Genomic DNA, 24927 nt, shown 5'->3' with positions numbered 1-24927 from the left:
TGCAGGCCCCTCGTTTCTCTATGGAGAGGGGAGTGGTGAGCAATGCTCGCCCCTCCTCCTCTCTAGAGTGCAGAGAATTTACCCTAAGTTTGGATGTTGATATGTAATGGTACACATTATTTTAATGCACTTATGTATGCAAGGTGTCTTAGGCAAGTGTCTTGCTCTGTTTAACATATGGCTCGAGACATTGAATAGATTCCCACTGCATCCACTGATTCAATAGACCTATGTCTTTTAGAGTCAGTTCTTGTTAAACGGTCCCTGCTTATATATTATATATATGGCCACTTTCGATTCGGTTGGGTGCTCTACCAAAGTTATCCTCTTTCAAACAGCTGATTCTGCGATATGGCGCATGCACAGTTATACAGTGGAGTTTGATCCCTCCCCGCTGCCTCACTGCACATGTCACAATCAGGGAGTGGACCCTGAACTGTTGGTTTAGCCATTTTAGCAAGGATGACATCGGCAGAAGGGAGGGGGGAAGAGGAAGCTGAATGAGACGTTGATCGAGTGACTCAGGCTGAAGATTGCACATATCCTCATGACTAGGTTGAGCATTCTGGCAAGGTGCCTGGTACTTTCAAAGCTTTAAAGTCAATTATAAATGATTAGCAAACCTGAAAATCAAACCCCCCATTAACTACCACAATCGGTACTGGGACCGATTGTGGGTATTAACTCTTTAAATACAGGCGGCGCATGTGCACCACCATTTTCCCAATGTTAGTCATTCCCTGTGATGTCATCACGGAGCGATGATCCTCTGGAAAATGGTGGCATGCACATGCCAACCTGAATTTATATTCTGCCTCTGGTTTTACCAACAACATCTGAAGAGTTAACGTCTATGAGGGGCAGTGAGCCCGAACTTTTGACTGAATTTATTTTTATATAAAAGACATGATTGGAAACTGCTTAAATACTGCTGCAGGATGTAAGGTGAAAACCTGATGACAGGTTCCCTTCAAGAGTTTAGCAGGGTGGTTCTGGCTCGATTTGCTTGGAGGACTTGGACTTGGAGAGTGTGAATTTGGGGTTGTGATGAATGAAATCATGACCAATAAAAAACTGGATGCATTTATCCGCATGTGAATATTTAGTAGCTTCACTGCAAGAACAAGACAGAGAATAAATTTAAGCACCAAATACAGATAACCCTGAGACAAATCTGACTTTAAAGGGCCGACTACAAACACATATTTGTCATACATTTGGGTTACAGTCTGATCATTGTGACTTGTGAGATTTTAAAGTGATGTTAAATTAGAATTTCTTACTGAACTCTTTAAATCTTTTTAAATCTTATTTCAACATTCATGTTCATTGTAGATTTTTATTCTCTGAGAAACTGAGGTCTTTTAAGTTCTTTTTGCACAGATGTCAAATTGTATTATAAGCTTTACTGACACCAATGTGTGCGGCAATTCAGCAAGAAGATACTTTTTTTAAGCTATAGAAAAGTATCTCAGCTGGCCTCATTTCTAAATGATATGCCTTCATCCAACCATGACTACTGAAGTGGAAAAATGCCATTAACAGAAATGCATTACCATGCAAGCCAAAGACTTCAGAGTGAGTAAGGTCGTGCTGCTCGCATAACATACCCTCATCTCAGGACATTTCTCTTACAGAGAAACTACTAATACATTGTTCCTTATAATGGTAGCTTATTTATGTGTAAAAGACAACCTTGAAAGGATTGTCTGGTTTAGAAAAATCATTCCTGAGTTAATAGAGAGGGGTGTACCATCCAGGCCTAAGCCAAAGTAGAGAAGAGCAACAAAGGATGCCCCGTACTCAAATTGCATTGATTTCAATGGAATCTATGTTATGTATCATTTTCCCTGTGATGGTGCTGCAGGCAAACTGAACATTTACTACCTGCTTTCCTCTTAGATCTCCAAGGGTCCCGACGGATGTATGTGTTTAGTTTTTCTTTGTGAGATCCTTTGCCATAAACGGTCAATGTTAAAGTTAGAACATATAGAACATATGAACCATCGGTAGACTATTTCATGTATAATATGACCTGGTTACTCTTCAGAACTGTAAAAAACATGTACAGTTTCTGGCTTCTTGTAACAGTTTCATGATAAAATGAAACCAAAAAGTTTTATTGATATACAGGCTGTCCGCTGACTTACAGACAGACCCCTCTGACCTCTGGCGAAGCTTTCTGGATGCTTTACTATAGTCCCAGATTGCAATAATCAGCTGTAAGGTGTCTGTAATGAAGCTTTATTGATAATCCTTGGTCCCATTACAGCAAAAAATGTTTAAACTCCAATTGTCACTAGGGCCAAAAAATTTTTTTGTCTGGATCGACAATTATAAAATATACGGTTTTGACTTACATACAAACTCAACTTAGAAACAAACCTCCGGACCCTATCTTGTACGTAACCCAGGGACTGCCTGTATTATTGTACATTGATATGTGTCATTCTACACATGTGTGAAGCATCTCTATATTATGGCTATTTATTGACTTGTCATCTACAAACATATAAGCAATGTAAAAATATTCACCATCTAATACCAGTAGAGTCTCCTGTGTAACAGTGTTCTTAATGCCATTGATTTAACAATGGTGATTTATTGTGGCTAGATAAAACTAAATACATTATAGGAAGCCATCCAAAGCCACATGGGAGAGAGACTTTCCAGGGTAAATAAATCACAGCAAAGAAAGTAAAAATGCTATGTTTGGCTGCACATAGATGAAACCTTTTTTTCATTTCCTACAAGGAAAGATAAAGAGCTGTCTTTTAATATACTTCAACCATCTGGAAGGGTCTGTATAGATGTTACTCAAATCTATCATTTAAAAGTGATCCTTATCATTAATAATAGGTTACCTATGGTTACCAGTCTTATAAAAAGACCCTTAGCCATGAGGACACTTGATCTAATATACTATTCTAGGGAATTAATTCACTGCTTACCTGTTAGAATTTACTTAGATTCTACAATGACTTCTTAAAGCCTTGTCAAGGACAAAACACTGCATGCGATATGCTATGAGAGATGTATAATATCAATATCATATTATATTTTATAAGATTAATAAATGGCGAGATAACGTATACATGGGCAGCACCTCTGTTTATCATAAATACAGATTTTGGCGTTTTTTTCTTGTGTTCTTGAAAGATGCACCAGTTTTTGTTTTGTATTTTCTTTTGCTGCTTTTACATGTGTATTAACATAATTCAAAGTAAAACAAATTGGGGCAAATTTATTGTTCTACTCGCACTCCAAAACTGGTTGTATTACCAGCCGAAAAAAACACAACTCTACCTGGAAATAATCCAAGCAGAACACATTCAAATTCTTATCTGGTTGTATCCAGCAGATCTATCTTATATCTTGATATCAGATTTAACATAAAAGTATGTTGTTTATCTTCCAGCACTTTCAATGATCGCCCAATGTGCAGGATTTGTCATGAAGGAAGTAACCAAGAAGACCTTCTCTCCCCATGTGAATGTACTGGAACACTAGGGACAATACACCGCAGCTGCCTAGAGCACTGGCTTTCATCCTCCAACACAAGCTACTGTGAACTCTGTCACTTCAGGTTTTCTGTGGAGCGCAAGCCTAGACCATTAGTGGAGGTTAGTAAATAGTGCACAATATCAAAATTACTAACACAAATCGGGGCAGGTTTATCAAAATTGTCGCCAAGTAACGTTCAACACAAATAGTCTTTGACTGACCAAGATTTGGGGAAGTGTCTAATGTGAATGAATACATCTAGCATGTTTAGTTTTATTTTCCTTTTAGCTGGCTAGGTTTACACTTTTCCCGCTAAGCTATGCCTATGCCTTTGAGATACAAGCCAAGAAAATCGGTCTAAAAACTTCCTAAAACATTTGATTACAGTGGTATAAGGCATTTCGGATAAATCTTCGGTGCACATTCAAACAGAATTCTGTCCCCATGATGTGTCCTAATTATTTCAATCTTTTACCATTTTATAACCCAGCTAGCCGAATTCCTAAAAAATGGATGATGAGGCTTAGCTATAGGGGGTATACTCCCATGCCCCCCCCCCCCCCAATTACCATAGTTTATGGCAGAAGTTAACCTGAAATAAAGTTCAAAACCACACAATTTCTGGAAGATGTCGATTTGATTTTCAGGTGCACATTGACACACCTAATTTATTTTAGGACAAGTGCATTGGAGATCAAGACTGCCATATGCCATGCCAATCTTTCTAAATTTCCACCACCAAGTGAAGAAAAGCTTCCTGTAAATGATTCAATATGAGTTTGTACAAGTGTTGGTTTACTGAGCATACACAAGCAGACATACTTACAGTATATACCAGTCGTAAAGAAGGAAACTTCACTTGTAGCTACAAAATCTACAGCACATCTCCAACTTTTGGACAGGTTATAGAGATTATTATGGCTTAACAACAGTGAAATATGTCTGCATGTCGACGGCACATGGCAGCACTATATACAAAACTTTTTAATGGTTCAATGTACACATCCATGATTTTAGCAGATAGTGGGGCACATTTAATTACCTGTCCCGTTGCGTCCGCCGATCCAGAATGTCCTATGAGGATTCGGAGCTCCCGCAATTCACTAAGATCGTACGTCCAATTTCCTGCATGTGTCGCTTCCCCGCTCAGATCAGCCGGAGTTCACCATCTTCTTCCCGGTGCATGTAAGTGCATGTCTTGTGACACAATTTTGAAAGTTAAATTCCGTGGTTTGTCCGAATCAGTCGGATTGTCCGACGGCCACACCCCCGATGCGCCACAATCCACTCGCATGTGACAAAAAATCCTGTGCGATTCAGGGCAAATCAGAAATTTTCGGGAAGCCCAACGGAAATGCGTCCGATGGACCCTTAGTAAATGTGCCCCAGTGTGTCTGTTCTGCTTAATAGTAGAACATGTCCTATTCTGAACCGGTTTGAAGGTACTCGCATACTCTAAAGTTTATAAAGATCTGTGAAAAATGGATTTTAACATATGTTTTTCATGGAAAAAAATCATCTCGTTCATGCGCATCTAGCCTAAAAGTGTCTCTTTCTATAAAGGTCATGTCCTACCTTAAAGGGCTTCTCCAGGCACATAAAAGTTAGCTAACTGGCCGATAAATGGGGGTCTCTGTCATGTGATCCCCATAGATCACAAGAACAGGGGTGTACCCCCGTTGTAGCCTGTGATGAAGAGAGTACTTGGCAATCTTCATCAGTGCCATAGAGATGAATAAAGCAGCAGGCGCATGCGTGACTGGCTGTTCTCTTCATATTGAGCGACATCCGGTGTAGAATGGACCTGAGATCACACTGATCAGCAAGTTAGCCCCTATCCCGTGGAAAGGGGCTAACTTCTAAGTGTTTGGAGAACCCCTGTAAACGAACTATTTAGTGGTCGGTGTAATGTTTAATTTCCCCTGTGGTGGCACTGTATGGAAATTGTTCTTTCAATAAGGACTTCAATTAGAGGGACATTTTGTGATCTTCTCATTCCTCCAACAAGACTTGTATTGTATAATGCCTGACAACTCCTTTGTGAATCAGTAAAATCTAGATCAAACTAGCATGTCCCATTATAACAAGAAACACTTCTTAGGTGTCTAATGAATAGAGATTCACAGAGAAACGTAGATATTATCACAGTATCAGTCTTGGAAATGGATTTTAACACAGCTGTGCAGTGATGTATTTTCAGTGTTATTTTCATTGTACATTTAATTTTCTCACATTTTACAGTAGAGTTTAATTAGTGAACATGTGTTACCAGGTTGTCACGCTAAGGAAACCCCCTTATCAACTGAAGTGCTCGGCTAAAGGTGGGGGCTGGCTGAGCTGATCACAGCTAAATGTTAAGCTAGACAAGCATTTTCATTATTTAATTGCCTTTATGCTGTCTTTTCTCGACAAAAACCCTTTCTAAAACAGGATATAAGAAAAATGGCTGAGTAGAGGCAGTAAAGGTCATCTTATCTTGTGCTATAGTTCTCCTGTATTCATTCATCACAATTTTAAGTACGCCTCTGGATTCACCTTAAAACCTCATATATATCCCATTGGATCATGGAGAGTGATTTCATGGAGAATTATGGTTTTTTGAAATGTATTTTGTCAAGCTCCATGATTTTACAACGCTTGCAGTGGGCTATTTTCTAAACTCTATTTTCCGGTAATATGTACCCACATACTTGGACACATGAGGTGGGCGTAGCGTTCAGCACAATATTTTGTTACAATTGACTACTCCTGGAATAGACACACAAGAGGATTTTTAACTATTATAGCACCAGGAGCTCTCATTTTCATTTCTTTACTACAGGTATAATTTAGTACAAAGGCAGAAATGTCTATATGCCCTTGTGAAGAGTGACATAATGTATAGAAATTATTCTGCAGGGTTTAGCAGACAATCTTGTTTTGCTTTAATCCAAGCATTAAAGATGTATTCCCACCTGGGCATTTACATATCATTAAATGTATCCGCTATTTATGTACATTTCTTCAATTGGATGTTTAAAAAAAATACCTTTGTGAAGATAATTTCCCATAAATGTAACCACGTTGTCCATTAGAAATCATCCTTTTATTTTCCATGTATAACACAATATAACACAGATCACTGCTATCTTATAGCAAACTTGCCACCATAATTAAGAGGTCTAATCCTCTTGCTCTATAACATTCTGCCTTCAGATTCACCTTTGAAGCTCTACCTACGTGGTGTAAATTTCAGCTAAAGACTGTCACCAGGTCTGGGCGCTTTGTATTAGTAGCATGTTTTTATACCTCTAGGGTAGAGATGAGCAAATTAATTAGTGGATTTGGTACAAATCAGCCGGTTTTCCAGCACCAAAAGTATTCCAATCTTTCAGATTTGCTTTGTACCGATGCTGATCCGTTTGTCCTTTAAGTTGATATATAACCCCATTGAGTACTCTAATACACTATTTTTTTATAGGGTGATGGTTACAGTTAGTTTTGGGGTTAGTTAAAAGAAAATTTGTAGAAAATGAACATAAAGAGATTAGCCTTTTTTATTAAAAAAAATTCTGTGTTAGAGGACTAGAGGGGGTAATTAATTTAATTTGGAGAACAATGGAGCAACATCGGTTTGGACTGTTTCAATCTGGACCCCAACAAAATCTTTTGGAAGATGTTGCAGAGCTATGGCTAATTGAATCCTGAACGATTCGGTCATCTCTACCTACTGTAAGTTCTCACTTAAAGGGGTTTTCCCATCTGGGCATTCACATGTAATTTAATTCATTTGCCACATGTAAAGATTCTTCCATTGGATATTATGAAAAAAGATGTTCCTATGAGAAGATAATTTCTCATAAATGTAGCCATGTTGTCCCTTAGACACGAGATAGCTTCCTTGGATATGACCAACTCACATTTTGGCAGCGGTGGCCAGACAAGCGCTATTGAGTCCTGTCTGACCTCCTGGATTCAGCGTTCATTACCACAGGACATCTGAGGTATGACAGCAGAGGTGGTCGTACCCAAGGACACAGTCTTGTTTTTAAGGGACCATATGGAAATTATCTTCACACAGGCAAAATTTTAATAAGATATAATTGAAGAGATGTGTATACATGGCAGATGAATCAAACTGAATGTTAATGCCCAGATGAGAATACCCCTTTAAGTTCTCTTACTTTTAATTGAAGCAAGATGTACTTTCTTTAGCTTTCACAACACAAAGGCCATGTGATGGGAACTGCTGAAAATAAGCCCAGAACACCGAAAATGTGGTTACCAGGTTTGGGGTTTTACTTTATAAAATTATATCATGTAAGGGCTCTTACTGCTATAAAATCAAACAGTTCTAAGGGTAATGATATCTGAACATCATTTGCAGGTTAAATAAGAATTTCTAATTTTATCCCAGACTTTAAAGTTATCCAAACAAAACCCTACCTACACAGGTAGGAATTTTAAAGGGGTATTCCCCGGGCATTCACATTTCATTTAATTCATCTGCAATATACATTTCATTAATTGAAGGTTATTAAAATTTGGCGTGAAGATGATTTCACATAAATGTTGCCACGCTGTCCCTTAGAAATTACAGGTAGATAGTTTTCCATTAATATGACCACACCTGCTCCCTGACAGTGGTGGCCACACATGTGCTATTAAGGTAACTGAAAGCCTAGATTCAGTGTTCATTAACACAGGACGGCTGCAGGACATGCAGAAACCCCCTGCACATGTCATTGTAAAAACTATTTGTTTCTATGTGTAATCACTCCAGTAGTGGTGGTCGTATCCAAGAACAACAATCTTGTTTCTAAGGGGCAACATGGCTACATTTATGAGAAATTACCTTCACACAGGTAATTCTTTTTTAAACATCCAATTGAAGAAATGTATGTATATGGCAGATGAATTCAATTATATGTCAGAAATTATTAAACTATATATAATCTGACATAAAATATGTTAGGTTTGTCTCAGTGTAGACATACTATCCTAACATTTAATGTCACATTTCCGCATTTGTCAAAAACCCTTGAACATTTTCAAGAATTGAACATTTTTGTCAGATCCATCAATTCTGATCTTAATATTTAGAATCATACTAGCGTTTAATAGATAATAATAATGTCTTCAATGCATGTAGAATACCAAAAATGAAATACGTTACTGAAAAATATGTAAAGCTCATCTTCAGTGACTTGGTAATCCAGCTTACCCTACTTGGCAATGTTCATATCCTACATGTCTTATATGCTTTAAAATTCCAAGCTTGCTACAGACAGATCTTGAATTCTCTTCTGTCACTTTTCCCTAGTTAAAGGGGTTGTCCACTTTAAGAACATTCCACCAAATAATTCATATTGTTTGTGTAATGAATAGTTATTCAGTTTTTCAATATACTTTCTGAATCAATTCTTCACATTTCCACCTAGGAGGTCTATAAATCATTGTAACACTGGGACCAACAAGATTTTTTAATTCCCTGTTGAATATTTCAAATTATTAAAAGGGGTCACCTCCTGTAGTCCCTGATGCCACCAGAGGTTGACCCCCATTGTGGGGCATCATGACGTTACACAGGAAGCCTACTGATTCTTAAGAACATGTGTAATGCCTTATTTCTCCAGTAGTGGTGCTGTAGGGAAGTTGAACACGTTGCTCAAAGGTGGATACAACTGATCAGTGGCTCAGGAGAGATCAATAGGACTCTGTTCAATGCAGCCAGGTCTTCAGTATGACTTTGGATGGAGGTTAGCTGTAAAGAGTCCTCCATTGTTCCTCGATTTAATGCACATATCTCCACGAGACAAAAGAGACACAAAACTTTCTCCCTAAAATCCCTTATTCTCGACAAATCTTATTGTTGGTGGATTTAATCCCTGACGGAAATTCACTCCAATTTTACTTTTCATAAGCTTCATGACTGATTGAGATCTTCCTATATCTGCCCCATGTTCCTCTAAGAGAGGCAGACAAGGAGCTGAAATTAGAATCTAGTTTCTGTGTCTGTTCCTTCGATGCTGAGGAATTTGCCAGATTAAAGTTCAGACCGTCTAAATCACATCATTATAATTGTTTTTTATCCCGCTTGTCCTGAATATTCATGTCATCTGGCTTTTTCTGCCGTGAAAGATAACAGTTCAATCTTGACTTTCACATCTTCAAAATTAACACATTCTGTGCTTTAAAAATTCACCAAAAGCCTTAGGTTTATTACACTGCAGACAGATCAAACCCACTATTGATTAGAATATAATAATCTGCTATATTACCTGCAGCTGGATGACATTTGATGCTGCACTTTGCTTATTTCCCAGCTTATCCTCTTTAGGAGGGGGGGGGGGGGCAACCAAATGATAAGACTTCATTTTTATCTGTTTACTACAGCTAATGTTTTGTAATAATGTCAAGCGGCACTGCAAATGTCTAAAGTCTTATTTGACCTTTATGTTAATGCTTTGGAAGAATTATTTTGGAAGGCGAAAATGCAGAAAAGGGACGATCAAAGGTCTGTGAATTGTTACAGATTTATGAAGAGCAAATGGGATAATTGTACTTTTAATTATTCACAGCGAATGAAGTAAAAATACTAAATGTGACATCAAGCCTGAAATAGTAAAACCTTTTATTGATAGTTTGGCCACTTCTTGTCACCTTGGGCATCTCATGTCCCAGTCTGTCAATCTATAAACACTTAAGATTGGACTCACTGATGAAGGAACATAGTGAGATTGAATGTGTAGATCATTGACCATAATGTTGGCATATAACTTGAAAGTTAACATTAGGGCGTTTTAAAATTTGCTCCCATGCCTTGCCAATGCTCTTACTATAACAACTTACTGACAATGATGTCAGACATTGTGGTGCTCGCTGACATTGATAATACTAAAAGGAAGAAACTATATCAATAATAGGCATTTTTTATTTCAAGTGAATGTCAACGTTTGGTAACTATCCATTATTATGGGTCATAACTTTTTATTAAATTTTGCTGGTTGTTTTCCTTAGCAACAGATTACAAACTTCCATAGTGTAACTTAAACACTGGTAAAGCGATTTTTGAAGTCTGAAGCAATTAACAGAATAGCAAAAGTAAATCTTTATAAAATCTAACACTTTGGGGCAGATTTATCAAGCTGTCTGAAAGTCAGAATATTTCTAGTTGCCCATGGCAACCAATCACAGCTGCCCTTTAAAAAATTCATGAGCACTGGTAAAATGAAAGCTAAGCTGTGATTGGTTGCCGTGGGCAACTAGAAATATTCTGACTTTCAGAAAGCTTGATAAATCTGCCCCTTTGTATGCAAAATCGTAAAGGCATGTGATTTAAATTATAACATTTTGTTATATACTTTATTGAAGACAAAATCTTTTAGAAGTCAATACACAACTGACTGATAGAGAGAAGAGACTAAAGGTTAACTCCTTACATACCTGAATAATAATTTCACTTATGATACATTTCTTAATACAGCTCAGCACGGCAATAAGTTACTTGAAACTTTAACAAATTCTCCTTCTCTATCTGTTGTCTGTGTAAAGTTAAAGTTGATTTAGACATACTGCTAACTGCCAGCGAGAAAATATGAGGACAAAGAAACATTTTAACACATTAACTATGAAAATGATAAAGTTTACCATTATCATTTGACTGTGGGTGAAAAATTGGGACACAGACAATAAAGCCAACCACCACCCTGGGTGTTTGGATAAAGAGACACAAGTGTTTGGTGACATCTTGCTGCTCAACCTCATCTGAAAGCATACAATTTGCTTTATGTAAAGTGAAAAATACTGGGGTCTGCCCCTTACAGGCTAAAGAGAACAATACACTTAACAATACACATATCAGTATTTTATTTAACTGGTGATTGAGGTAAACAACAATGGGTAAGTCTCCAGCTAAGTCCAAGTTGTAAGATGGTATCCATAGTGATCTAGCCTGCCTGCTCTTAGACTGTGTCCAAACTACTGAAACAGGGCAATACTTATTATAGTATTATGGATATTTTTTAAAAATTGGTTTCAAATGATTAGTTACTATGAAGAGTCTAACCTTCTCATGTTACAAGATGCTGTATTCAAAAAAATAGTTGGTGTGCTTAAACATACCATAGATAGATAGCCCATACAATAGCATAATAGATAGAACTATACCATCTCTTTAGTGTATAGGATGAAATGTACCTCTTGACCCTTTAGTTTTGCAATAACATTATTTTTGTGACTTTTAAGTCTGGCTCACTCTGTTTGTAAATAAAACATCACCGGGCTCTGCTGATGTAAGCTTCTCATAAAATGTATGAAACGTTCTATTCCCTGGTGGATTTTTTTTTCTTCTACAAGTATAAAAGTACATTTTTACTAGAATTTACTACATCAGCTAAATGCTAGGCTGGGAATAGAAATGCAGTTAAGTGTGAGATATTTGTACATTGGTTTGTTAATGTGGTCATTTTCTATTTTCTGGCAAAGTCTATGATATAGGATAATTAGATAAAAGTGTATATGGAAATGCATTCTGTGCTTGATGCAAACATCAATACTTTATGACGCTACCTGGTAAATGAATGATTGGGATATAATTCTGTTTCTTCAAAAACTGGAAGGCAATGTGGCTACCACTAAAGAGCTTTTTCTCATTAAAAAATATTGATGACCTATCCCATGGGTGTCAAACATAAGGCCCACGGGCCAAATTTGCCTTGTGTTTTTCTGGCCCGGCTCTGTCTCCCTGGCCCCTATGCTGCGCTAGTCTGGAGTGCAGCATAGTGGAAGGGTAACTCCTATACTTTCCCCGCTCCCCCGAAGCCACAGAAGTCCCCTTCATCCTTACACCTGTGTGCACCCGTTATACGTGCCGGGTTGAAGCCAGCACATTGGTTGCTGTGGGGACACATACTGGCCATGCCCATGTCTGAGGCCGCATTCACATGTGGCTTTTGCATTGTGGTTGCTCTTCATAATGCACAGACTCTTCCCCTATTGAAATAAGATTGTGTTTGCATCGCATTAGTAAATGTAGGAGGAGTCTGTGCTTTGTGGTTGCCCTTATAGGGTTGATTGTTGCCCTTATAGGGTTGATTGTATTGTTGATATTTCTAACATATTTTACAATTCAAATATATAAAATGATTGATTTATAGAAACGTTTCAAATCAGGTTTCTGCAAAATTCGATTGATTCTGGTCAGGTGTGAAACAGAGGACAGCAAAGGCAAAAATAAGCAATCGTATCCTGAGCTATGAGAAGGAAAGGTTTGGGTGGAATAAAATTTCGGACCACTTGTAATAGAGTCCAGGGTGTATTACAGCATAATGTGCAGAACAGGAGGAAGGCTTCTTGCCTCATAAACATGGCCTAGATTTATCAGGCTGACATTGCTTTCGAAAATAAAAGCTTCAGAACATCAATAATCAGCCGCAAAAGTGAATTAGTTGTGCAGTGACCTTTAGTATTAGTCATTTCGCTAGTGCAGCTGATTATGTGCATGCACAAACCCGCATTATATTCAGCTTCTCAGGGAGGGCACATGAAATCCTTGAGATCCAACGCAAGAAACTTATTCCATCGAAGATTAGATTGTTTACTCTTTTGCATATGATCAGGATGAGAACAGAGATTCCTTGAGGCAAAGGAACCGTGAAAATGATTTAGCAAAACTGGAAAGATGGAGAAAACAATACATAATACAATTTAATTTTTCCAAATGTAAAATAATGCAGAGGGAGAAGGAACTCAATATTGTATTGATGAGCCTACCTGTTGCTAGGTTACAGTCTCTTGATATGTCAGGTTCAAAACTCACAATAATATGTTAGATTTTATTCAGAAACGTGTTCATGTGACAACATAATAGATATAACGCACATGTATGATAGCTGTCATATGTATGTGTGATCCACTCATGGGTGAAGCAAACTCCACATCTGGAAATTTACATAAAATAGCTCCAAATTGACATTGCATGCTATTATATGAAAATATAGACCCTGCTGTGACATCTATGTCCATTTTGATAGATTGTGTCAGACCTGACACACATATGAATGTGAAATTATGAATTAGTCATGCGAAAGGATAAGTGAACCCGTTATGAATCAAGTTCAGCTGAGTTCGGCCGAACCCGAATCTGAAGTTTCTATTTGGGTACTAAAACCGAGCCCATATGCTCACTCCCACTGGTAACACCTGCGTTCGGTGCCCGCACTGATTGCAGGTTTACCCTTTAAATGCCGTGTGCAAGGCAGCCTGCCAATGAGAGCGCACAATCTATATATGTGGGGAGTGATATCCATGCTTTTTTCGGATGTTCCATAGAAGTCCGGAAGAAGACTGTGAGAAGAGCAGGTATTAGAAGAGTAAAGCTGTAGATCTTGTGATGATTGGAATACATGTGTGGGACTGAGTAGGGTTAAATGGGGGAACAGATTGTGGACAGCTTTGTATTTCGGTTAACCAGTCGAGAGACTGGCATAGTAGAGGGACAGATGAGAAATGTGGAGAGGAATAGATTAGCTGAGCAGCAAACTTAAAAGGGTTGCCCCACAAAGCAACTTAGACCCTATCCACAGGATAGGGCCTAACATGCTGATCAGTGCTGGTCTCAGGGATGGGGCCCCCACGGATAATGAGAACGATGGTCTGTTGTACCCCTGTCACACCCTACGGAGCTGACAGAGATTGACGAGTATGGTGATCGGCAGTCTCCGTCAGCTCCATAGAGATGAACAGGGCAGCCTTGATATGCACTACAGGCTGCTCCAGTCATCTCACAGTGTGACCTCTTTCCCATGATCTGTGGGGGTCCCATCACTGATACCCCCACTGATCAGCAAGTTAGGGCTTCTCCTGTGGATAGGACCTAACTTGCTTCATGAGACAACCCCTTTAATGATTCTTTGGAGAAGTTAGATGGATGTCCATAGAAGAAGAAAGTTGTAGGGGGAGATGATAGGGGTATGGTTCAGCAGTTTTGTAGACTCTCTTAAGCACCTCCTTAGCAAGCAGGTGTGCAACTGCAGATTTTACAATTGGTATGGTGCCTTACAAGTTTAGTATGTCATGGTCTTAGAAAGTAAAACAAGAGAGGTGAGAGATGGTAAACGGTTGCCCTAAAATGAAAGTGCTGTGAATAACTATTTAGGAGAAAGATTTTCCCTATGGTATCATTAATCCAATCTAATCTGCTCATCTATTGATATTGTAATGATAGTAATTATGATCACTTTAGGGTGAGTATACAACAATGAAATATGTTGAATTATTTTTAAATTAATAAAAATTAGAAGCATTAACAGACTTTTCTGTTACCAGAGCAAAACGTTAGAAATGTGGCATGCAAAGATTTATCAGGTTCCCCTATCAGGAATCTATGTTGGCAGCTAAATTGCCCATGACTTTTAGCAGTTATGTTGTCCTTGACATTGCACTATTATAGCTTTCTGTATACAGTGAAAATAATTTTTGTACTGATGGAAGGTTCTGAGTTTGCTATTATCAGATTTATTTCTTGGCTGCTATAGGTGATTGGAACCCATTAATCACTAGTGTACAGACGACCCTTCCAGCTGAGAAAGCTTAATGGACTTAGTAGGTCTTGCTGACCCTCTGAATAGAAGACATTTTATTCCTAAGGCACTTCTAACTTAAGCCTTGTGTACGCCACCTTGGGTTGTGAGCGTTATAAACATTTATTCCTGCTCTTTATTGTTCAACTTGTACAGAGAAAAATCCAAAAATCCTGGATAAAAGTTGTAAAGATGGTCTTAATGTGTTTGATGATACTGTATCAAATATGAGGTGGCTTCTGAGTGTCCAAAGAAAACTTTTTTTACATATTTCATCTATAAGATCCTTTCCGTACCTTACAGATAAAAATGAATACTGAAAAGAGTAAAAAGGAATGTTTTTAGCAGTTTTTAAAATCTAACTTCACTAAAATCAAGGAACACATAACATGCGAAACTTTATACTATTTTATTGTCTTACCTCTGTAATCTTGGGGTGCCACTAAAATTTGTCATGGTCAGTATTGAACTAGCTCAACAGAGCACCAGAAAATCCCCTGGTGCAACCACTGGACCTGAGGGATAAGCAGAAGACAACCAAATTTGGAGGCTAGAAACGTTTACTTCCTGGAGGATGATAAACAGTGGGCTTCTAGAATATTTTATTTGGTGGGTCATAGGAGCCCTAGTTTGACCTCGGTTAAGGTCATTATACCGTAAAAGTTCAAGAAAAAACCTAGATATGTTTCATAAAACAAACTGTTGCACATATTATGGTTACTAGAAATTTGGGATGGGACAATGATCAAGGGATTTCTTCTTTGGAGCTGGGAATTAATTTTTCGTTGCTATGTGCCAACTGGCATCAGATTTATGTGGGAATGACTCTGGAACTGGTGAAACTGACAGTGTTCTCCAACTTTCCAACTGTCCCTGCCTACTTGCCTCACTAACCCTAGGTGGTAAAGGAAACATGTAAATAAAGACATGACAAGACTACACAAACACAGAAGGGTAGCCTTCAGAGCCAGTTCATAACAAAAAGGGCAAAGGCAGGATAAAACACAAGGCAGATGAATAGTACCAATAGAGCACAGGCATAAGGTCAGAATACAGAGTTTAGAAGTACGGGATACCAAAAGCTTACTACAAACTGGGTCTATAGCAGGCACAGAGTAATGACCAGGAAGAACTTATAAAAGAATGATAGTCCTGGTTTGGAAGGTCATTTTGTACTACGGTTATATGGACCTGCTTTTATGTTGAATTTAATTGACTTTAACAAGACATCATAACTACAAACAGTTTTTCTTATCTTTTACTACTGTTTAGATATGAACAACTGCTGTTTTTCATCTATTACAACCCTAAACTGTATATTTTAAGGTGGAGAAAGACAGACTAGTGGGTGAGCAGCATTAATAGATCTCGCTGGCATAATCATATTTTCCAGTTAAAAGAAAAAAAATACATACTGTATATACTTGAGTATAAGCCGAATTTTTCAGCACAAAAAAATGCGCTGAAACACCTCACCTGGGCTGGCTTATACACGAGTCAATAAAAAAAAATTACATATTCACCCTCCAGCATCCCCGATGCTCGGCGCAGCTCCTCTTCTTTGTTCTCCTTGCTGTATTAGCCGGCAGAGACGAGTCCACACGATCTGCCAGCCGGCGCACACTATGACGCGGCGGTGTCGCCGCTGATGACGTCATAGTGTGCTCTGGCCGGCAGATCACATGGATGCGTCTCTGCCGGCTAATACAGCAAGGAGAACAAAGAAGTGGTGCTGCAGGGGGCCCTGAGCATCAGGGACATTGGGACTGAAGTGGAGTATGTAAGTTTGGGGTTTTTTTATGTGCAGGTTGGCTGGCTGTATTAGTATGGGGCTGGCTGGCTGTATACTACATGGGGCAGGCTGGCTGTGTACTACTGGGGGATGGCTGTATATTACATGGGGACTGCCTGGATGTATGCTACTGGGGGGCTGGATATATACTACTGGGTGCTGGCATGCTATATACTCCGAGGGGCTTGCTATATACTACAGGGGGCTGGAATGCTATATACTATTGGGGGCTTGCTATATACTACAGGGGGCTTGCTGGCTATATACTGGGGAGGCTGTGACCAATGCATTTCTCACCCTCCGCTTATACTCAAGTCAATAGGTTTTCCCAGTTTTTGGTGGTAAAATTAGGGTGTCTCGGCTTATACTAGGGTCGGCTTATACAAGTATATACGATAATAGCTAAAAATATTCTTTCAATACAATTGTAAGCATAAAAATAACAAACAATAATATTATTTATTAGAAGGTCATTACACACTTACCCTCTAATGTAATTTGTAACATTATTATTATTGATGATATAATTATCATTACATTATTATGTTTATATACGTTTTTTATTATATAGGCTAGTGAATCTTTATGACATTGTCCTAAGCACATACAAAAAAGCTAATTAAAAAAACATTTCTTATTATTTTACTCAAAGAACCGAGAGGCTCAAGACAGAAGTAAATATATTTTAGCAACGCTGTCTGGTTCACTGTACTTTGCAGGACTAGAATTGAGACATTAGAATTCAAGTAACAGAAAAATGGAATAATAACAGTAATATGCTGATACCCGGTTGACACATTTACAACCAAGCAATTTCGCTTGGCAAATAAAAGTCTTTTTTTCACAGTGTAATCCTCCTATAGACCAGTTTATCAAACACAGCAGTGTAAACATGAGGAAAAAAACTCATAGAATGCTCTGAAACAAACTTATGATTTGGTCAAGGTCGTATCCGGTCAGTAGCACCGAGAAATATTGCAGGATGCATACTAGATCAGTTACAAATCTTGTCAAGCATATTTTTACAAGAACAAACTCATTTTACCCTGATAAAGCTTTAATTCTGAGTTAGACTTCGTTCATATTTAGTTTTTTTTATCCTGTATTGTAAGGATATTGGGAATCCTTCCAATGTATCCTTACAACAGAGGGCAGCAGCATATCCCAATGCATGCCTATACCACGTTCTCCAGTTCAGCTCACTACCCCTGAAAGCGAGAGGATGGGTGAACATCAGCACAGGCAGTAATTTGCTGCTTCCATATATGAAAAGTAACATCACTGAGGGACCACCCATGGTGTGCGTTCAGCAGAGGCTGTTGCTTGAAGCCATATAGTAGCATCCGTTCCCCATAGCCACTAATGGCCCCTGCTGAATGTATATTTTAATTTTCCAGGAGGGAGCAGGATGAAAAAAGTGCAGACTACTCTTTTTTTTTCATCCAGTGCTTCATGCTGGATCAGATATACAGAGCAGACGCAGGCAAAAGGCCTCCCTGCCACCCACAGTATATGTTTATGAACACGTTCAATATGTATGGGAGCTTTCCTGGAATATACGCTGAATGTGTCCAAAAAATGTCATGTGAACAAACCCTTACACTACCATGCAGTGCCTACTGATTGCACAATAATGGAATTCTACCATTTGCTTTTATGCATTATGAACCAAACATACCTTGAGAATGCTGGAGCTACACTGATGCAGGATCATATCTTGTTTAATCCCTGAACTCAGTGGTTTTGCTAAAAAAAAACATTAAAAATATAATTGACATAAAATTATGATAATGAGTCTCTGTCACTCCTGTGGCTGCTCCTCCAGCACTTCTCCTCTTTCCCTTCAGCTTCAAAGAACGCTGTATTCACTTTGTTGACAGCCTGAAGTAGTCAATCGTTGCACCATCCCCCAGCTGCTGTATATGAGTTATTCCGCTCAAGTTGATTAGTCCTGTCCGGACAGTTCAGGAAGCTCTGTGTAATGTATTATCCAGTATGCACCCAGCTTTCTCAAGATTCTGAATTTTATAATTGTTTTTATAGCAAAACTACTTGGATCATTGATTAAACAAGATATGTTTCTGCATCAGTGTAGCTACAGCATTCTCAAGGTATGATTTCCAGCAGAAAAGGACCTAAGAAAAATTGTTGTGTCCTAAATTAAAAGCATATATTTAATAGGTAAGCATTCAAAAATATACATGTACAACCATGTACTATGAAGATTAATTCACAATTGAAATGCTTCAGTTTTTTATTCCACACATGGCACCATGATTATTTTTAATGTAAACCTTTAAAATATGTGCTTTTAAAGGGAACCTACCACCACAAATCTACCTATAAAGGTAGATCGGGTGGTAGGTGGATCAATAGGACGTGAGGATAGCCCTTTTAAGGGCTGATCCTCACGTCCTCGCACTGTTTTGTGAACTTATATAAAAGGTTTATGCTAATTTTGTTATGCGGCTACTGGGGCGTGGAGTAGCCGCAGATGTGGCTACACGGCGCGGCTACTCCAAGCCCCAGTAGACACTTTACCCCTCCTACCCACAATCTTTGGCGCGGAGTAGCCGCATAACAAAATTAGCATAAACCTTTTGTATAAGTTTACAAAACAGTGTGGGGACGTGAGGATTAGCCCTTAAAAGGGCTATCCTCACGTCCTAGTGATCCACCTACCACCCGATCTACCTTTATAGGTAGATTCGTGGTGGTAGGTCCCCTTTAACTTAGGACACAACAATTTTTCTTAGGACCTTTTCTGCTGCAAATCAATTACATTTACCTTACTGAGTCTTACTCGGCTTTTTCCCGTGCAGAAAATTTTTGTAGATTGCATCTCAAAGGTGAACTGAAAAGTTTCTTCCTTTTTTCATTCTCAAAGTATGTTTGGTTTATAATGCATTAAAACAAATGGTAGATTTCTTTTAAAAGAAAAAACCTTTGTTACAGGGGTCAGAACTTGATTCGTTGATGGGCTGCCACAACCTATGCTTTGTGTTACCTCCTCTGAATAAGGTAGCACCGTGTCATATATTTTAATTATTAGTTAATAGAATTTACCTAGGATGCCAGCGACACATTTATGGTCGATTACCGCACAGGATTCGCCTTGGCAGTATTCTATTTCAGTTCTTTGTTGGCTCAGCGCTGTTTAGGAAATGTAAACTTTGATTAATTGTTTTGGTAATTTAATTCCAGCAAAGTTATATTTGTACCACTACACACTGAAAGGAGGAATTAGCACAGAAATGAAAAGATAATAGCAGCTCATTTCTCTGGATTGATGGGATGTCTATAGGCACATTTCCATTCTATATTAGAACCTCTAACAGTCTTTCTTAGTTGTCTGTATAATACAGATGGGACCCCCAGACAAGAATGGGGAGCTTTAAGTGTTGTGCAATCCCTATCTTATTTTTATTTACTTCTCTGGGGCTTCCCGATTGTCATTCAGCCCTAAAGTGCCCCTTTACTTTAAGAGACTTGCAGATCTTTTTCTCATTGGGGAGCTCTGGTCCCAGCGGTTGGACCCCATAGCAATCATACACTTTGGGGGATATTTATCAGGACCTCTGCGCACCGCCAGTGGCGCAGAGGCCCTGAAATAATCGCAAATGCTAGGTTATTGCTAGCTTTTGCGATTATTTTTCTCAATCCGCCACCTTCACGCCAGTGGGGCGTGAAGGGGCGTGAAGGGGCGTGAAGGGGGGGCCGGGCCGGCCGAGCCGGGGGCGCGGCCGGACTGGAGTGGGCCGGCGCGGGGCGTTACTGTCCCCGCGCCTGCGCACTCGGTGCTGCAGGCGACTTTTCATACGTGAAAAGTCGCCGGTCGCCTCTTTTTCTACGCCAGGCCCTGCCTGGCGTAGGAAAAACGCTGCGCAGCTGGCAGCCCGATACATGAAGAGGCAGAAGCCTCATCATGAATCGGGCTGCGAATTTGCAGCGGCGGGGCTATCATACGCTGGCGCACGAGCGCCAGCGTATGATAAATATCCCCCTTTGTCTCTATCCAATAGGTACAACCTCTAGAATGTACAGAGAACTATACAAAGATTATAAAGCATCCATAAACTTATGTACAACCCCTCACTCAGATGTCACAAAGGCACATCTGTCACACTATTAAAAGTGATCTGTCACACGATTATGCTGTGCCCCTTACATTATGCTGATTGGGGGGATACGGGCTACGAGGCTGGTAGTAAGGTCTATACTACAAATATGCCATTAATGTTATAGTATTTGATCGCTCTTTTAATATCAACTTAAGTGACATCCTCTTAATATGGTTGAGTTATCCCTTTTCAAAAATGATTACAAGTATCTTCTACCTTATATATAGGAGATACAGCATTCATTAGGCTGTGGTGAGCACATAAAGTATTAAGTAGCGTGTGGTTACTACATAAAACTACTTTCTTTGCATTCCTTACTAGCCTTACAATAAATAATCCTGAATAATTGATAGACTCTGAGTTAACATCAATACACACTCTTTAGAGCATGTCAGCTATTGTTTGTCCTGTATATATAATGTAGGACACTTCTGCTTGAAGGAAAGAGCTGTATATAGTCATAGTAGTGTAAAGGTTTATAAAGTTACAGAGTTAAAAGGATTAAAACTGAAGTCAAGCTCCCCTCACTTCTGAAAACCTCCTTAGCTGTGATTATTGACATTTCTGTATCCATGGACGTTACAAGTTGGCTCTTCTGAAGCATGTAGGATTGTCAATCATAGCAAATTTGATGGAAGGAGAGCTTCACATCAGCAATGAGCTCTCCACCTCCATGAGGTAAAACTTCTTAAAAAGCCGATTTATTTTTTTCATTTTTTTGTATTCTTGTAGGACTTTTGTAGCACAATTAAAATAAGATTTTATCTACATAGATATGTCACTTCCAAATAGGTATACACTTTTTTTTAGTACATTTGCACACTAAAAACCTGTGTATGATGTTTAGTTTAAGGGCCCATCTGCCATGTAAAATATCACCCCATCCTGTGACTGCAACTGGTGAAGCTTCTTATTTGCTGTGGTTGCATTTACGTTTCAAAACCAACTTCTTTGATCTGCAGTCAGCTATTGATACCCCGGAAAGAAACAACTGAGGCCAATGATGGTGAACTCTTAGGCCCGTTCCACACTTGCGAGTGTGATGCGATGAACTCGCATCACACTCGCAACGCATGCTGTCTGGATCGCACGGCCCAAACGCTGCAAACCGGGACTGAACTCAGCATGTCAGTTCAGTCGCAGTTCGCAGCATTCGGGCCGTGCGATCCGGGTAGCATGCGTTGCGAGTTCATCGCATCACACTCGCTGTGTGGAATGGGCCTTAGAGACAGAGTACCCAAATACACAACTAGAACCCACTTATTATCACCAACATGACAATTTAAGTAGCACTTTATTGCACCCTGCTCTATCATAGCTTTCTTTTGTATCAGCACCCTGAGGACACCAATATAGAAGAACTTTCAGGACTAGAGTAGGATCTACAATGATAATTTAGGTCTGCCCACTCCTTCCTATCCTCCTGGAGTCCCAGGCAGCTTTAAAATAGCACTGAATGCAGCAGTTCCAGGGTTGTCTGGGGCTGCAGGTAGATAACTTGACCTTAACCTCTTATGAAATAGAAACACATATTCTCACTATGGAATTTCCTTAAGGTTATGTCAAATTTTTGCATTTTTGAGAATCTAATATGTGATTGTTTTACTCTTTCAAGTCATTTCTCATGTTCCGTAGGAAGTCTTAGTGTTTTTACTTATACAGCTTTTACATTGCAACAGAACTCGTCCCTTATACGTCATTGATTAATGTCTGATAGGAAATAATGAAGTTTGCTTTGAAGCCAGTACGGATACAATTTAAAAAGAAAATATCTATGTTCAGGGACTAAGCCTATACTAAAGTCAATGAGCTTTTCGAGAGTGAAATTGGTTCTCTGAAAACTGCTAAAACTCATTTGCAGTAAAACTTAGCTTGGTTTGGTAAAATTTAAAATAAGGAACAGATTTTATTCTTGGAACGTGGTTTAGCTTTTAAGAAGAAGCTATAATGTCTTTTTCTTGTGATACAGTGGACACTGTTGTTGTTTTTTTGCTGAATTGCCAAAATCGTTTCACAAAAAAATTTTGTAATGACTAATAATAACGGAAGTGTTGTTTTGGCAATGACACTAATTCATCCAGCGATTGAGTGGTGGCAAGATTTCACGGAATGAACACTGTGATTACATCATGGTTAAAGTTCAGCGCTGCTGTTCTTTGGGGGGATATTTCATATATACCGTATATACTCGAATATAAGCTGACCCAAGTATAAGCCGAGGCCCCTAATTTTACCACAAAACCCAGGTAAAACCTATATTTTTTTTTACTTGAGTATAAGCCGAGTGTGGGTTTTCAGCACATTTTTTGTGCTGAAAAACTAGGCTTATACTCAAGTATATAAGGTAACTATGGTGCTTGGAGTTTTGTTCCCCAAAACTGTTTGTTGTAACACGTAAATGACAACTGCGTCTCAATGACTTCAGTGGTTTCCACAGTTCTTTGTGAGCCAACTGTCTGAGCCGCAAGATTCAGAGCAGGACCTATTCCTGCCCGTGTTTGCGACTCTTTTCTACTGTCATGGATGAATGAGTTGACTTCACACCCAATGACACAAAGGCCACAAACAAGGAACACGGATCCATTCTTTGTGGCCTGAGATAGGACACGTTTGTGTGCAGGTAGTGTAACTCTGTAAGAAAAAGATGTGGAGGAGTAAGTACATCTAGCTTCACTGTGCTGGAAGCCAACAAGTAGGTGGAAATGGCACATACTGTACAGCCTTTGGTGGGGGGGGTTTGCAGTGTAAACGGCATTTGATGGGTCGCCTTGGAGAAGCAGTGATTGTTTAGGCACTTGCTTTGGTCGCCATAATGCAAAAAGGAACCACACTATAGTAAGCAGCCCTGGGTATATTGACCTATTCCACGAAGATAAGATTCTTAAATATAGTGAGGATAACAAAATAATGCATTCTCTAATTTACTGTTGTTCACAAAAATACACCATTTCACAGATATATTTCTAACCTGTCTCTATCAGTCCAGGTGTATACAATTTTGGTTGCCCTAGGATCTGACCGTAAGTCTTCTGGTTATGGTTGGGCATAGCAGATTCTTCTCATGAATAGCTTCTCCTGTCTGCTTCTCCTCTCTGCCTCCAGCCCCTCCCCTCTCCATTATAAGATGAGCTCACACATGGTCACTTCCTGCCGGCAAGCAGCGTGCAGAGACTTGTTCTACAATATATAAATAAGATAAGGTCTTTATCCAGGGGAAATGTGGGGGTGGCTCTCTCTTAGTGTGTTATAGATAAGATGTAGCAGAGCTTATAGTGTTTGTTATAGATGTAGCAAAGCTGAAGTGTGTCATTGTGTTTTATATGCATCTCGTGGAATCTCATCTCTGATCTGTCTCATATCTCTTTCTCTGTGTCAGATACAATTTGAATGTTTAGAAGCTAAATAATTAAAAAAAAGTGTAGATAAACCTGTACCCTGATAATCTAAGCACATTGTCAGCACACAGCATCTCATAGCACAGAGGAATCATAAAGTGTCTGCTTACAGAGTCCCTACCCACATTCTGGAATATTGCACTTACCATCACTGAGTGATAGGAGCTAAAACAGCAATAAAACTGTGTAAGCATAACTAGGGTATTCAAATTTAAGAACTTTCTTATTTAGGCAAACCTTTAAAGCATAACTGTAAAGCTAAAGTGATTTTACCAAATTATTACATGTGATTATTATATTATATGTAATTCCCGCCTTTTCTTTCCAAAGTAATGGCATTTTCTGTTCTGAAAGTGTTTGACAAAAATCTTTCTCACCAAAGGTGAAGTGGGCGGAGACTAATGTCTGTCAGTCTATGCCTTGAAGCTGAGGCCAGCTAGCTTGCCCACAGATCCCATGATGCCTTGTGTTCTCTCTCAAAGTAATTTAGCATTAAATACATTTAGTTTCCCAGTAAATCCAGGATGTATATGGGGACTAGCCTGGCAGCTTCT

General features: G+C 39.0%; 1 protein-coding gene across 3 annotated transcripts in view; it reads left to right on the top strand.

Annotated features, from left to right (window-relative positions):
- MARCHF3 (membrane associated ring-CH-type finger 3) overlaps positions 1-24927 on the top strand; it is a 137953-nt gene that overhangs the window by 76431 nt on the left and 36595 nt on the right. For all 3 annotated transcript variants that reach the window (XM_072141581.1, XM_072141598.1, XM_072141591.1), the window contains exon 3: positions 3419-3623. In XM_072141581.1, coding sequence (XP_071997682.1) covers positions 3419-3623 — 205 coding nt within the window. The remainder of the gene's footprint in view (positions 1-3418; positions 3624-24927) is intronic.

Source organism: Engystomops pustulosus, chromosome 1 (assembly GCF_040894005.1).
Source record: "Engystomops pustulosus chromosome 1, aEngPut4.maternal, whole genome shotgun sequence".
Classification (NCBI taxonomy): domain Eukaryota; kingdom Metazoa; phylum Chordata; class Amphibia; order Anura; family Leptodactylidae; genus Engystomops; species Engystomops pustulosus.
This window is presented reverse-complemented; position numbering and strand designations above follow the sequence as displayed.